General features: G+C 39.7%; 1 protein-coding gene across 1 annotated transcript; it reads right to left on the bottom strand.

Annotated features, from left to right (window-relative positions):
• Positions 1 to 241: 241 nt before the first annotated feature.
• On the bottom strand, positions 242 to 11,431 carry LOC146476271 (melanotransferrin-like). The gene is made up of 5 exons (XM_085114811.1): positions 11,248 to 11,431; positions 5,489 to 5,704; positions 4,363 to 4,641; positions 3,433 to 3,699; positions 242 to 2,168 (listed from the first exon to the last, which is right to left on the bottom strand). Exons 1-5 carry the CDS (start codon positions 11,303 to 11,305, stop codon positions 1,750 to 1,752), a joined length of 1,239 nt encoding a protein of 412 aa, XP_084970937.1. The 5' UTR covers positions 11,306 to 11,431; the 3' UTR covers positions 242 to 1,749.
• Between the last annotated feature and the right edge of the window lie 1,614 nt (positions 11,432 to 13,045).

Raw genomic sequence — 13,045 nt, forward strand, 5'->3', positions numbered from 1 at the left:
GGGTACGAGACTGGTGACTGGTTCAATCACCTGCGGTGGCGGAAAAAATGAGCCCACTCTCTAGCTTTCAAAGAAACATATTTTCGTATGGGAGAAAAGGCAGCAGACAAATAACAAAAATCTGTTAATTGTTCAGTAATGACAGGGTGTATGAAAATTTTAAACAAGCTTAGTTAACCCAAGATAAAAATAAAGCTTCGAAAAAGAGTTTTGTTCATATAAAAGGAACAATTATGGTTATTTAAAAAAAAGTAGAAAAAGCTTTATTTTAAACCCAATTACGAATGAATACACAAAAACCTTTCTTTTCTACTGTTTCTCCAAAGCACATATTAGCAAAGTCGGTTAACGTTTAACGCTAAATATAACCCAGTAAATGTTTATTCTATGAAGCCCTTTAAACAAAAGATTACACATCCTCTGATAATGCGAGGGGATCACTGAAGCAGAACTGTTGCAAGGACTTGCTACAGGGAGTACATCGAGCGACAAATCACAACATGGGGACTAATCACAGGGAAAAAGTCCTCCGTAGTGTTAACACGAGGAGACTCATTTCGTGCAGAGTTCATTTTGGTTTTGGATTGCTTGAGGTTTTAATTTCTTCGGTCGCATAGCTTGTTCCATGAGCAGTACACTCGCGGGGACAAGCATCTTGAAGGGACAAATCACAGGAACCAAAATTTCGTCCCCGTCACTAGATGTTCTAACGAGAATGGATAGTTCATGCACACAAACAGGCTTCGTCTCCCTGTGCTGTAACTTGTTAAAGGGGCTACATGTTCACGGAGACAAGTCCTCTAGTGTGTGTCGAGAATTGTTCATGAAACCGTGATAGCTGATGTACTTACCATTTACGCAAACCACCCGGATGGAAATTTTTGGCATAAATACGAAATGATTTAGCTTGTCTTAACAGAAGATGAATAACATGCAAAATGTATGAACATCAGCTGTAAATCCCAAAAGGAGTAATAAAAATGCATCACTTTGACCAGAAGCCCATAATTTCAGAAGTACTCCAAATGGAACGATGCGTACCATTTGATTTTTCAACTGGTTTTTTTTGGGTTTTCGATGTAAATGGTATTAAGCACCCCCGTTTTCGGTATTAAGTGCAGCCTTATTGGGAAACATATCTTCAAAAAAGCTTAAAATTTCCTAACATAACAGATGAGAAAACTGGCTGCACGAGGTCGTTCACGAGAGGAAAAGTTATGTTCCCTAGCAACTTGCCCGCTCGTCGTTTGTTACCGGTAATTCAATCTTTCTACAGAGAAGGACACTTCTTCTGGAGTGCACTAGACACAAACTATTCGGCTTCATAGCTAGCTATAACAACTTCAATGAATTCATATAACTCGGTACTGAGCCATTGTTACTTTACCTTAGGGTAACGGTGCTCCTACAGTAAAAGTGCCCTATTGGCACATTGCGTTTCTTGTTACAGTCCAGTATTCGGGTACTACTAATAAACGAGAGCGAGAGTCGGCAAGACAAGGTCATACAATTCGGAATCGACTAGGGCATATCAAAGTTGTCTGCCAAAAGGCGGAACGTTTGAAATCTCATTGATTCTAGTTAAGATTTTTTTAACTCTGCACACCTGTTGATAGCCCCAAGAGTTGAAAGGGCACGGAGAACTGGTGACTAATTGAGAGGTAAATTTTTGGCTCTTGTCGACCTTCACTCACGTTAAATCCCAGTAAAAGAGTTCTAGTCTACGATGACAGTGCCAGCACTTCTGAGCTATATGTACAGTGGCTGTATGGCCAACAGCAAGGTAAACATCACAAGCAGGGTGTAAGGCGTGGCTACCGTGGATACGGCCTTTGGAGGCTGCAACGTAGTGGTCTTCAGGAAGTCACATGACTTCAGTGCCTCAGTATCTTTGACGTAATCGTCGCCGAGGTAGCTTTGGTAGTTTTGCTTCTCTTGCGCAATACCAACCAGAGCCGTAGCGGAATCGTAGAACAACAAATCTTCACCGTTGTATTTTGTGGAGTTAAAAAGTTGGAACTTGCTACTGTTATTTTGCGTTGCCCCATACTTATCGCTCATAGCTTTCAAAATGGCGATGATGTTGTCGATGTCAGCATTGCCATTTCTTGTCACCACTGCGTGCGCTGGGTTGAATCCAAAGTTGCAAACCTTCTGCTGTCCAATGTCTGATAAAGAAACGGTCTTAACGTTACTACATTGTGGTCCAACTTTTTTCAGTGTAACTGAGGTAAGTGGGGTGGGGAGGGGTCCTATCCCTCCTGTTGGAAATATATTGCACGATTACTTTCACCAAAAACTAAATGAAAAGTAAAAAAAATAATCAGCTGACGTAAAGATATATGAACAAACCTAGGGCAGTGTTTGGACGTAACACGCTTTAGGTCGGTGTTTTTGGCTGGGGACAAATTTACCGTTTATATGGAGAAACTCAGCACACAGTCCCAGCTGGAGATGGTGATATAACTTTTTGGTGCCTTTAGTTAGCGAAATGTGCACGCACGCAAGGAACATCTTCATCTCGATAAGCAAACCGGATCGCTTATGTGAATTGTTTCAACCTGGCATGATGGTCTTCATGCGGCGTTAGATTTTCAGCTGTCAGAGAAAATTTAAGCCATTTGTCGGCTTTCAGCTAAAAATTCGGCCATTTCTCAGCTATGAGTTAATTATGACGGATGGAAGTTAACTTTGACTTCACACGTGGTGTTGTTGGGGTTTTTATGCGGTTTTTTATCATATCAACGGCGTCCCTTTCATTAGCCAAACGGTGCCGAGTACCATCCAAAGATTTCTGAAGAATTTTCGAGTGATTCCAGTCTCTTTCAAGACTTGACGAACACTGCTTATCATCGATCTTCTGATGACCTCGCGACTTCTAGAAACAACTTGCGAGGAGGCCCGGGCCAACTGTATTGACAATTTCAGTTCTCCAGGCATTAAAATGCACAGTTATTGACAAGTTATTTGCAAGTAAAATTCACGCTATACTCAGGCAAAGTTTAGACATCTCAGCTAACAGTTTTCTTAATGTTTCTCAGCTATCAGTTAAAAATCTCCCCTTGGTCAGCTGACAGTTAAAATTTGTTGCCAATTCTCAGCTATCAGACCCCTTGGCAGACAAGACAAGATGACAAGATGATTTATTTAACTCAGCTCAGTTTTACATGATATCTAGACTAGGCGCTCGGGAAGCGGGCTAGCTTGCAATGCAACGATATAATTTTAAAACAACAAAAAGGGCATAATCCGAGATCTTGGTAAAGTGAGCCAGTCCGCTTACCTAGCTGGCCAGCATACAAACAGGCCTTTGGCCCCTCCATGCTACAGGACACCACGGAATCTGCGTGTGGGCTGCCTGTGGCCCAACTACAAATTCACCTTCGGTTTTGAAAAAAAAAAAAAACATGCAACAGAGATTACGGACCCTACCATTTCTAGTTCCGTCCTTGCAAAGGTAAGCATAATCCGTCAGATTTCCATAAATCGGGTATTTCTTAAGCACCTTCTCTACAGTTCCATGTTTGAAAAAGGCCACGTCACCCGCTCCATCTGCCATGCACTTGAAGGCGCCCTCATGACTTACGTACTTATTCTTGTTCTCATCAGGGGAACATTTGTCAGTACCATTACCAGCGCACAGTGCGCACAGATTGCCGGGAATATCTCCTGATGCGTTGTATTCTGCAGCGTTGACTCCTGTGAAATAAAGCAAAGCAGTTAGTTAGCTCTCGTAGAAGAGAAACCTAGCATCTAATTAAGATAGTTCATCCAGGGGAAGTTAAAAATGAAAATAAGCGAAAAAATCCGATGTTTCGAAGTCATCGTGACTTCATTTTCAAGGTTATAACAATGGTAGTTGTGAAGTAATTTATTATGCTGGAAAAAGTGTCAAAATGTCACTTTCAGCCTTCTCGTAACCTAACCCCCCCCCCCCCCCCACTTCCTAGCCCAATTGTATATTGTGCTATCATAGGCCCTCCAGTATTTATGCCCCTTACAGCTTCTCAAACTTAGATCCTCATAGAAAAAAGTCAACGATGGAACAACGGTTTATTGTGAGAATATTTTGTGCTGTTAAAGTACCATACAGAGAATCCTTAGAAAGTTGTATTATAAATATTCCGGTGATGCGGTAGGAGAAGGAAGTTCGAATATAATTTTTTCTTTTTTGTCTCAGTACTTTTCGGGAGCATGTAAATTGTACAACTTGTGGCGTCAGTATTCGACGTAGATAAACAACTTCCTCCTCGTAATACTTTAGCTGCAATTCTACGTCAAAAATCATGCACTGAACATGAATTTTAGGGTTTTGTTAGAATTTCATTCAGCATAACTGATAACCGTTAAGCTGATCATTACCTGACAAACAGCTCTTACTGAAAAAATTGCCTGCTGAAATGAAGTCATTGTTGACGTTTCCGCACGCTACAGCGGGAAGTATCTTCATGCGCAGTAGATACCCGATGGGAATATTCCAGCCAGCATTCCTCCCTACTCCGGTATGACAAGACTTCTTTCCTTTAAGCGTTTTGATGTTGATGTCGGTGTTTTGTTTTTTCACCACAGCAACTCCGTAATACCGCACCTCGCTTTCTCCATATTTCTCAGAAACAATAGGCACCAGATTCTCGTTCCTGCCTGCGTAAAGAGCTCATGTCAGAAAACTGCAAATGTAATTCTTGTATAATAGTCGGTTATAGCAGTAAAATTAATTTCCTGTTGCCAACAGATAATTCGTGGAAAGACGAAAGTACAGAGATCCCAGTGAAAATGACGCTTATAATCCTCATTACTGGTTTATATTTTCCAGATCGTCCAAAATCAACACTTGCTATTAACTGTTACGTGCTCCCACTCCAGTTCAGCACAAAGTTGACATGTATCTCTCTTCATTTGTATACAAACAAACAAACAAACAAACAAACAAACAAAAATCTAAATATGAAAACACAAATGTCTGTGCTGGATCCAAATAACTTCGCACCCCCCAGGTGTAATATCTACACCGGCATATGTGCAGTCATGTCCGCCTAGTTATGGCTTCTTAATTAATATATTTTCTTCAATGCATTTTGGCTTCCTTTGGCCTCCATGCACATCCTTGTTTAAGGGCCAAGTAATACGCCGGGCAACTTTTTTTTCAACTTGTCGCGCAACAATGTTGCAATTGTTTGCTGCCCGTACTACTTTCTGCATTATGAAACTTTGTTGCTTGCGGAGGTGGTAATACCGGCAAAAACTGAAGCAATCGCAACTTGCATTGTAACACTGTTGCGCAACAGGTTGAAAGAAATGTTGTCCGGATTACTTGGCCTTAAAGATTTTTGCCTCAATAAATTGAACCTGCGCTTGTTGATTGGTTCCATCAGTTATATCAATACAAAATTCAGTTTAGAAACTTAAAGGATCACATGTGCACTAAATTTCATATTAGCATTAAGCTGGCCAAACGCTTAAATTTAGCATGGAAATACAGGCATCTTACCTGCTTTGTACACATACGCGCCCTTCAGAGTCACAAGGTCAGCTTCGTTGTTTTTTATCTTAGTTATGCAATCATCATGATCAGCGGAACTTCCCTCAACACAGTCAACAGTCACATCAAAACCTTTGCTTTGTGCGGTTTCGTTAACATATTTGATGAAGTCATTGCACTTGGTCCGTTCTGCAGAAAGTGTGCACCATCTGAAGTTGATTGGTACTAAAACGCAAACGCAAAAGTTGAATTCAAAAGTTGAATCACAAGCCAAAGTCGCGCGGCTGATGCAATTTAGTCGCATAGGCCAATAGACCGATTTCGACTAATTTCTAGTTTGGCTACGAGGCTTAGGGGAATAAAACAAAAGAAATTAGTTATGTATCTTTGAGCCTCATCAGGCCCATAGCGGGGGGAGGGGCAGGGAGGGCTTGAGCTCCCCCAGAATGTTTGGAAGTTAAAAAGCAAAGTGCCCAAAAATATATAATAAAAACAAATTAATGTTGAATTCTGACGCTGCAAGTACCTTTTCACTACCTGTCAGTTTTCTTCGCTAACAGGCACTCCTATCTTGTGAATCGGAAATAAGAATCAAAATGGATTGAAATCAACCAATCTGAAGCCGTGACAACTGTCGAAATAAACTACTTGTTTGCTAAGACATCCGCTCATTTCAAGCAATACAAATGTCCTTAGTTTATAACAATTTAGTGTTCCCGTGTTGTCACACAAAAAAGCCACACAAATATGTCCCCAAGACCAAAGGAAAAAAAATACTCCTGCCGTCGGATTCTTACTGCTCGATTCCAAATTTAAAAAGAGAAAGAAAAATTTGTGGTCGTTTGTGTACGACCTCCTTCAAATGTGAAATTAGGAAGCTTCACGTAGTAGTCCACGTTAAAGAAAAGGCAAAAACATGTACCCAAGAGTGTGATGCAGGTGCAAAGTTATTGTTTTACTTACTAAATCTACCGGGTTTTTTTTATGTTCTCATTGCATCTTAAACTCCCAAATCAGTCTGTTTTTGAGTGACGAGGGCGGGGGTGGGGGGGGTATTATTTTTTCATCATTTTGCTAAGCCCCTTCAGTTGTTTTAGCCTTGCAACGGGCCTGCTCATACAATGTAATTTCTGTTGTCTTATTCCCCTGAGCCTCGTAGCCAAGCCATAATTTTAATCAGTGTCGAAATTGGTCTATTACCCGTTCCGAAATTTATAAAGTCGGGACTGGCCGGAGTTACATAATGTTTGGTTATATGTTTCATTGCGTAGAAACCAGGCTATAACCTATAACATCTATATGTCGCCAAAATTCCATGCAAATGTCGTCTTTAATTCTGAACAACACTTATTAGCACTGAGACACACGTACCATCCCCGTGTCATGGCCAATACCGTACGCATGCGCACAACCATATCACCCAGGCAGTGGCAGCCATGGACAGCTGTTTCGCCCTTATTGGGGCTCATCAGCATGGCATAGCCGTCGGGTCAAGAAGCGGGAGTAAACCCGCGCATCGAGACCCTTTACTGCCGAGGCGAGTGCACAGCACTCCTTTAAGCGCCAGCTCCACCGTAGGCTGCCACTGCCCGGGTGATATGGTTGTGCGCATGCGTACGGTATTGGCCATACCACGGGGATGGTACGTGAGTCTCAGTGCTGATAAGTGTTGGTTCTAATTCTGAGATGGCGTCCCACCAAATTGATACGGAGTTTATTTTTTTCTGATTTTCAAAGCCTTCTGTATTATTGCAATCTAACGACAGAACCTCAACCTCGGCAAACTGGCTAATTCTAATGTGATCTTTCTTCTGGTGGACTCCAATTTCTGATTAAGGTTGCCTTATACCTTCTGAGGTGTCTCGCGTCCAAGCGATGTAGCGGCGATGTAGCGCGTCCAACTGTAGATACCTAAACCCATATATCAAATTAAAGCTTGCAGAGCTGGCTATCAAACTATACCAAGAATTTTGAAATAAAATGAATTGTCGAATATTTAGCACTGTTTTCTCAATTCAATTTTTTTTACTTGGAGGAGACACTTTAAAGGGCTTAAACTCAAAGGGAATTTGTTCGTTTGCCTTCAAATTTGGATAGTAGCTGGTTTAACATATAGAAAACAAAAACGTGTCTGCGATTTTTTTCTTTCGAAATATTTTTTCTCCGAGAGCGAGTTTTGTACCATCACTCCGCATTTCTTTGATCCTATTACGACAATGTTCTGTAACTTTTCACTGCGACTGAATATGGCAAAACGCAGACACGTTTTTTCAGCCCTATGGGTCCGGAAACTGAGGAGCAAATTAAATTAGCGAAAAATAAAATTCGCTTTGACTTATTGCTTTCAAAAGGTGATTCGGACGCTCACATTTAGAGGTCGTGAAAAATTCGTCAATTCTTGGTATATTTTGATAGCCAGCTCTATAAGCTTTAATTTGATATGAGGGTTTGGGTATCTGCAGTTTAAATCAGACGCGCTACATCGCTTGGACGCGAGACACCTCTAAAGGTATACGGTACCCTTAAATAAAAATTTAAAAACTCGTCCCTAGTCTCTAACTCGGGAACGGGTAGTTTAACGTTACAATTTCTTGTTTTGTTGGTGTGTGAAGCAGTGTGACTTTTTTTTTTAATCGGGCCTATTTTCTTCCTGTCCGACTCATTTTCTTTGTCCAATCGGACCAATTTAATCGGTATAAAGCACGGACTCTCCAGTTTCAGTTAGAAGATAGCATTATACGATAAAATCATCATACGGCAAGTCTTTTGTTGATACTTTGTGTAGTTGAGAATCTTGGACCTGTATACCAATTATCTTGGGTGGACGTGCAAGAGACACACATCCCTTCATGAGGGTATGAATTATGCGGTAGTTAAGCCAATCACTGCATGAAAGAAAGTTTACTCAAGATAGTTCTCTCCTGAGATCAAAGGCTATTTGCTGTTTTGGAACGTAATCAACTCAAAATCTTTTGCACTGTAAGAATTATTCAGCATTTAGACTCAATTAACGAGTATGAAACAATTAAAAATCTTTAAACTAGGCGGTTTCAATGTGAAAGCAAGTGCGGGCATAAGAGCTGGAAGAAAGTGATTGACAATAAAATACGAAATAAGGTAAAGTAGAGTAAACTCATGAGAAATAAAAGATAAAGGGTGTCATCCGAATCCATGAAACTCCCCGTCGGCGTTTTCCGCCATATTTTATACTGTAAATGTCACAACTGTCCGCTGTTATAAAGAGTAGTGTGTTGTAAGCTTATTTTCTTCAAAAATTGCTAGCCGTCTTTCAGCAACAATACAAACTCATTTTGAAGAAAGTTCAGCGCCAAGGAGCAAATGACAATTTAATACTATGCTCCAGAAGCTAGAGCTTAAATGAGCGATCTTCATCTGAAATCTATGCCTTTTCATGCAATCTTTCCTTTCGCGTCAACGCCGGACAAAGAACAATATGACTCAAAGGTCAAATTGTCACCCAAATTGTTTACCTCAACGGGCAGAGATTTTGACTCAACGTTTAAATGTATTGTCTCAATACCGTGAATAATCTGCCTCGACAAGTCAATAATGTAAACTTGGGTTAATCTACTGTGAAACGCTGTCAGATCTCTCTTCCAAGTGACGTCATCGCCGGGCGTGAATATCCCAGATATTAAAAAATCAACCAACTGCGCATGCTTCCGATCTTACATCCAACAAATTTTTGATTTTTTTCCGCTCTCGCTAACGCTCGCCAGCAAATATGATCAGTGAACCCAAGTAACTACTTCGCCATATGCAATTGATCAAGTTCTTTGCTTCTTGTCTTGCCATTTGCGTGAAAAATATCTACAAGTGTAAATTTAGAGGAATTTAGAGTTGCAAGCTTTAGCAATGCAGTATGTATAAACGGTCGGGAAAAGAAAACTACTTTCTGTCTTCAAAATTCGAACGTCACCAAAGGTTCCACTGAGCAGAGGTTTGTTATCTTTCTGTAAAAATAATATACAATCAGGGGGCGATCGAATACATGATGTCAGGAATTAGCAATTAGGGCCCGGTTGTTCGAAAGTCGATTAACGAAACCACGATTAAAAGTTTATCAAGGTTTTCATCTCTGCTTGTACATGTTTAAAATTTCAATGATTTAAAAGGCTAGTTTACCTCGCGAAGCCAGGTGGGTTCCATTGTTGATGGAGGCAGCAGAAATGTTCATTTAGGCAGATAGGGGTAAATCTTGTTAAAGGTGAATTTAGAAAAATGTAGACAATGTTCAATAACGTTAAAATATAATTCGAAAAGTTTTTCAAAACAATACCGTGAGCCTTCATGTCAATTCGCTAAGAAGCTATCAAAGCACATTAATCTTGCCATGAGCTCCCTCCCTCAACCAACTCGTAGCAGCTTGCCCCTAGCAGTATTCACAAACCGTTTTCATTCCTCGTAGCACGGATTACGTCTCTGGAATCAAGGAAAATAAACTAGTGCTATCTGATTCCCACACAGCATATCTAAAACGTACAATTTAGCGTAGTTTTAGCTGTAACCGAGTTCCCTTGTTGAACACTGAATCTTTCAACCGAAACGAGGGTTAATAAATTCAAAACATGCGAAGACCGATTTAATTCACTCCTTAATTAATGTCTGTGCCAGGGGCTTGTCGCACACTTGTGTAAGACTCGTTCAATTGTACACATTTGATATAATTTAAATCTTACACTATACTGAAATTTACTGTGTATTATCAGTAAAGTTGCATTCGTCCATTATAAATTCTTTAGCAAAAACAGGGCAAGACGAAAGGCCCTCCCAGGCCTGTAGACACTCATGACCTTCCAGACACTTCGATTGGCCACATGAACGGGTTAAGATTAAGATGAGCCACTAATATCGTCTATTTATAGTTTGTATAAATTATATACAGGATAAGTCCCATTAACAGTATGTAATTCTTATAGTTGTACAATTGTAACCACATTGTAATTCAGATTAACTGCGATGATGATGGAATTAAACTTCTTTATTATTATTATTATTATTATTATTATTATTATTATTATTATTATTATTATTATTATTATTATTATTATTATAATTAACTCGACTACTGAACTGGCCCGATAATTATAATCAAAAAAACAATGGAAGCGTAGAAACAAGCCTGAACGGGTTTTTAACTATACACTACGGAAACAAACAAGTCTTTGAAAGATTTCAAAATAATGATTGCGTCAATGAGTCTTTTAGCTTACAAATACATATACGAATACATGCTAAACACCCAAAAGAAACCTAAAGACTGAACAATGCATGACAAAGACTGCAAAAACAATCTTCCTCTACCTCCGTGCAACTAAGACTTTGTGCGAATATGACTCGCAAAGCTGGACTACAAAACTGTAGATTCACGCACATGCAACCATATTGGCATGCAGAGGCATATAAATCAAAACCCTATCTTTCCTGGCCATAGTCGTAAAAAAGATGTAAAAGCATTTACCAGACGTCGCTAATTTCCGCACAAGCATGAGAGCAGGGCCCCCATTTGTAGGGAAACCGACAACAACTACAGCATAATATGAAAGTGATAGACGTGTCTTGACCAATAATTCTCGATCCGTGAGGACAGATCAATCAAGTCTAGACCGAGCCATTGGATGGAATGGGTTATCACGGGTCCCCATAAAATAACATTATTGTGGTAGACTGGGCGTTTAGTTTCGTGGAATCTTCGTGGCAAAACGTTTGCTCGCAAAAGAGCAACTGAACCGATAGAATTTGCTTACCTGAATAAGCATACTGGAAAGTAACCAGGACCAGAAAAGCGAACAAAGTTTTTGCCATCCTGAATGACCAACTGTGTCGAGCCAGCGCCTTGAAATGACACTCACTACAAGAGCGCTGCAACTATGACTACAGTCAAGCTGATGGATACTGTATCCATGCGGAAACGATGAACTGTCAATCTACCAACAAGACTTCCTTAGCAACGAAGAACTCAAGATAAAATGCACGGCTAAGCAACTTCTTTCACTTCAAAATTCTACTGGAAATTGTATGCTTTCTTTGTGGAACAATTTGGGGAAGAAGCCAGGAAGGCCTTAACAGGAGACAGTGTCCTATTTTACAGCGTTCTTCTAACTTTGGTAGTTTAAGGCTTGGAATCAAAAGCAGTAATAGCACAACGCTTGTCAGGGGCTTCTCGCACACGCAGGTGTGTCAGACTGTTCAAATTTAATTGTACACATTTTATATAAATTAAATCTTATACTATACTGAAAGTTTTACTGTGTATTATCAATAAGGTTGCATTCGTTCATTATAAATTCTTTAGCGGCGAAAACAAGGCAAGACGAAAGCCTCTCCCTATAGACACTGTATTATGACCTTGCACACACTTCGATTGGCCACATGCACGGGTTAACATTAGGATGAGCCACTAATAGCGTCTATTTATAGTTTATATAAATTATATACAGGATAATTAACTCGACTACTGAACCGGCCCGATGATTATAATCAAGAAAACCATGAAAGCGTAGAAACAAGCCTGAACGGGATCTGGATCATCCCAATTAAAGTGAGGAACGCACCCTTAAACACCACGCAAGTACTGCGAGTAACATACAATACAATACAATACAATACAATACAATACAATACAATACAATACAATACAATACAATACAATACAATACAATACAATACAGTAACGGTATTTAAAGAGGGAGGCGTAAAAACCTGCTACAGTTTCTGATCATTATCAGTACGTAGCTGGGCACAGACCCCTAAAAGTATATAAAAATAACCAGTAACATAACTAAAACCCGTCCTTTATAAATCATGTATGGAAAATGCCCTTATATAATTTGTAACTTTTACGCCTGCTTAAAGGGGAAGTATCATGGGGTTTTTGGTATCTTTTGTTAAAAATGATGACAAAAGACCTTCAATCAGCTGCCAAATAATTCTACAATGACGAGAGGAAAGAAATCAACTCAATTCTTGAAAGGAACAACTTGTGATCTGTTCTAGCGCATTTTGGAACAAAAAGGCGAGAATTTGAAAAACAATAGCCTAAAAGTCTCAATCCATTCCGACCTACTCTGTCCCTGGCCAGAGGCACTAATCGACAGTTTTATTGCACTTGGTGATAATTTATAACAAAACTAGACAATTTGCTTTGTTTCTGACAAACAAACATTTTTGGATTTTGAAATGATATCAAATTCGCTTGATACTTCCCCTTTAAATGCACCATTTTTGAAACGCCATAAATGCACCAGGTCTGTCGTATCGTTACTACGACTTTCAATAACAGGCGGACTCTGATTTGAAGTTCAAGATTCAACCAATCGTTACGCTTTAGCAACGTAAACTCAAGAACAAAGTCCACGACTAACCCTGACTTCTTTCACTTCAAAATTCTACTGCAAATTAGTGTATTTTTCCTTTGTAAAAACTTTGGAAGAGCAGGCAGCCGTAACAACAGCTTAACAGTTATGTGCTATACATACTATATACCGCGCACTAAACGGCCAAAAATTCTATAAAAACTGCCAAAACTTGTGAACAAAAATGTGA

This window comes from Pavona decussata, unplaced genomic scaffold (assembly GCF_977016875.1).
Source record: "Pavona decussata unplaced genomic scaffold, jaPavDecu1.1 SCAFFOLD_78, whole genome shotgun sequence".
NCBI classification, from domain to species: domain Eukaryota; kingdom Metazoa; phylum Cnidaria; class Anthozoa; order Scleractinia; family Agariciidae; genus Pavona; species Pavona decussata.

Coding starts and splice junctions, on each gene's coding strand:
- LOC146476271 (XM_085114811.1), bottom strand. CDS start 11,305: ATGGCAAAAACTTTGTTCGCTTTTCTGGTCCTGGTTACTTTCCAGTAT. Junction 5,705..11,247: donor TTTCCAGTATGCTTATTCAG/GTAAGCAAATTC, acceptor TTTGCGTTTTAG/TACCAATCAACTTCAGATGG. Junction 3,700..4,362: donor CAGTAAGAGCTGTTTGTCAG/GTAATGATCAGC, acceptor TTTATTTCACAG/GAGTCAACGCTGCAGAATAC.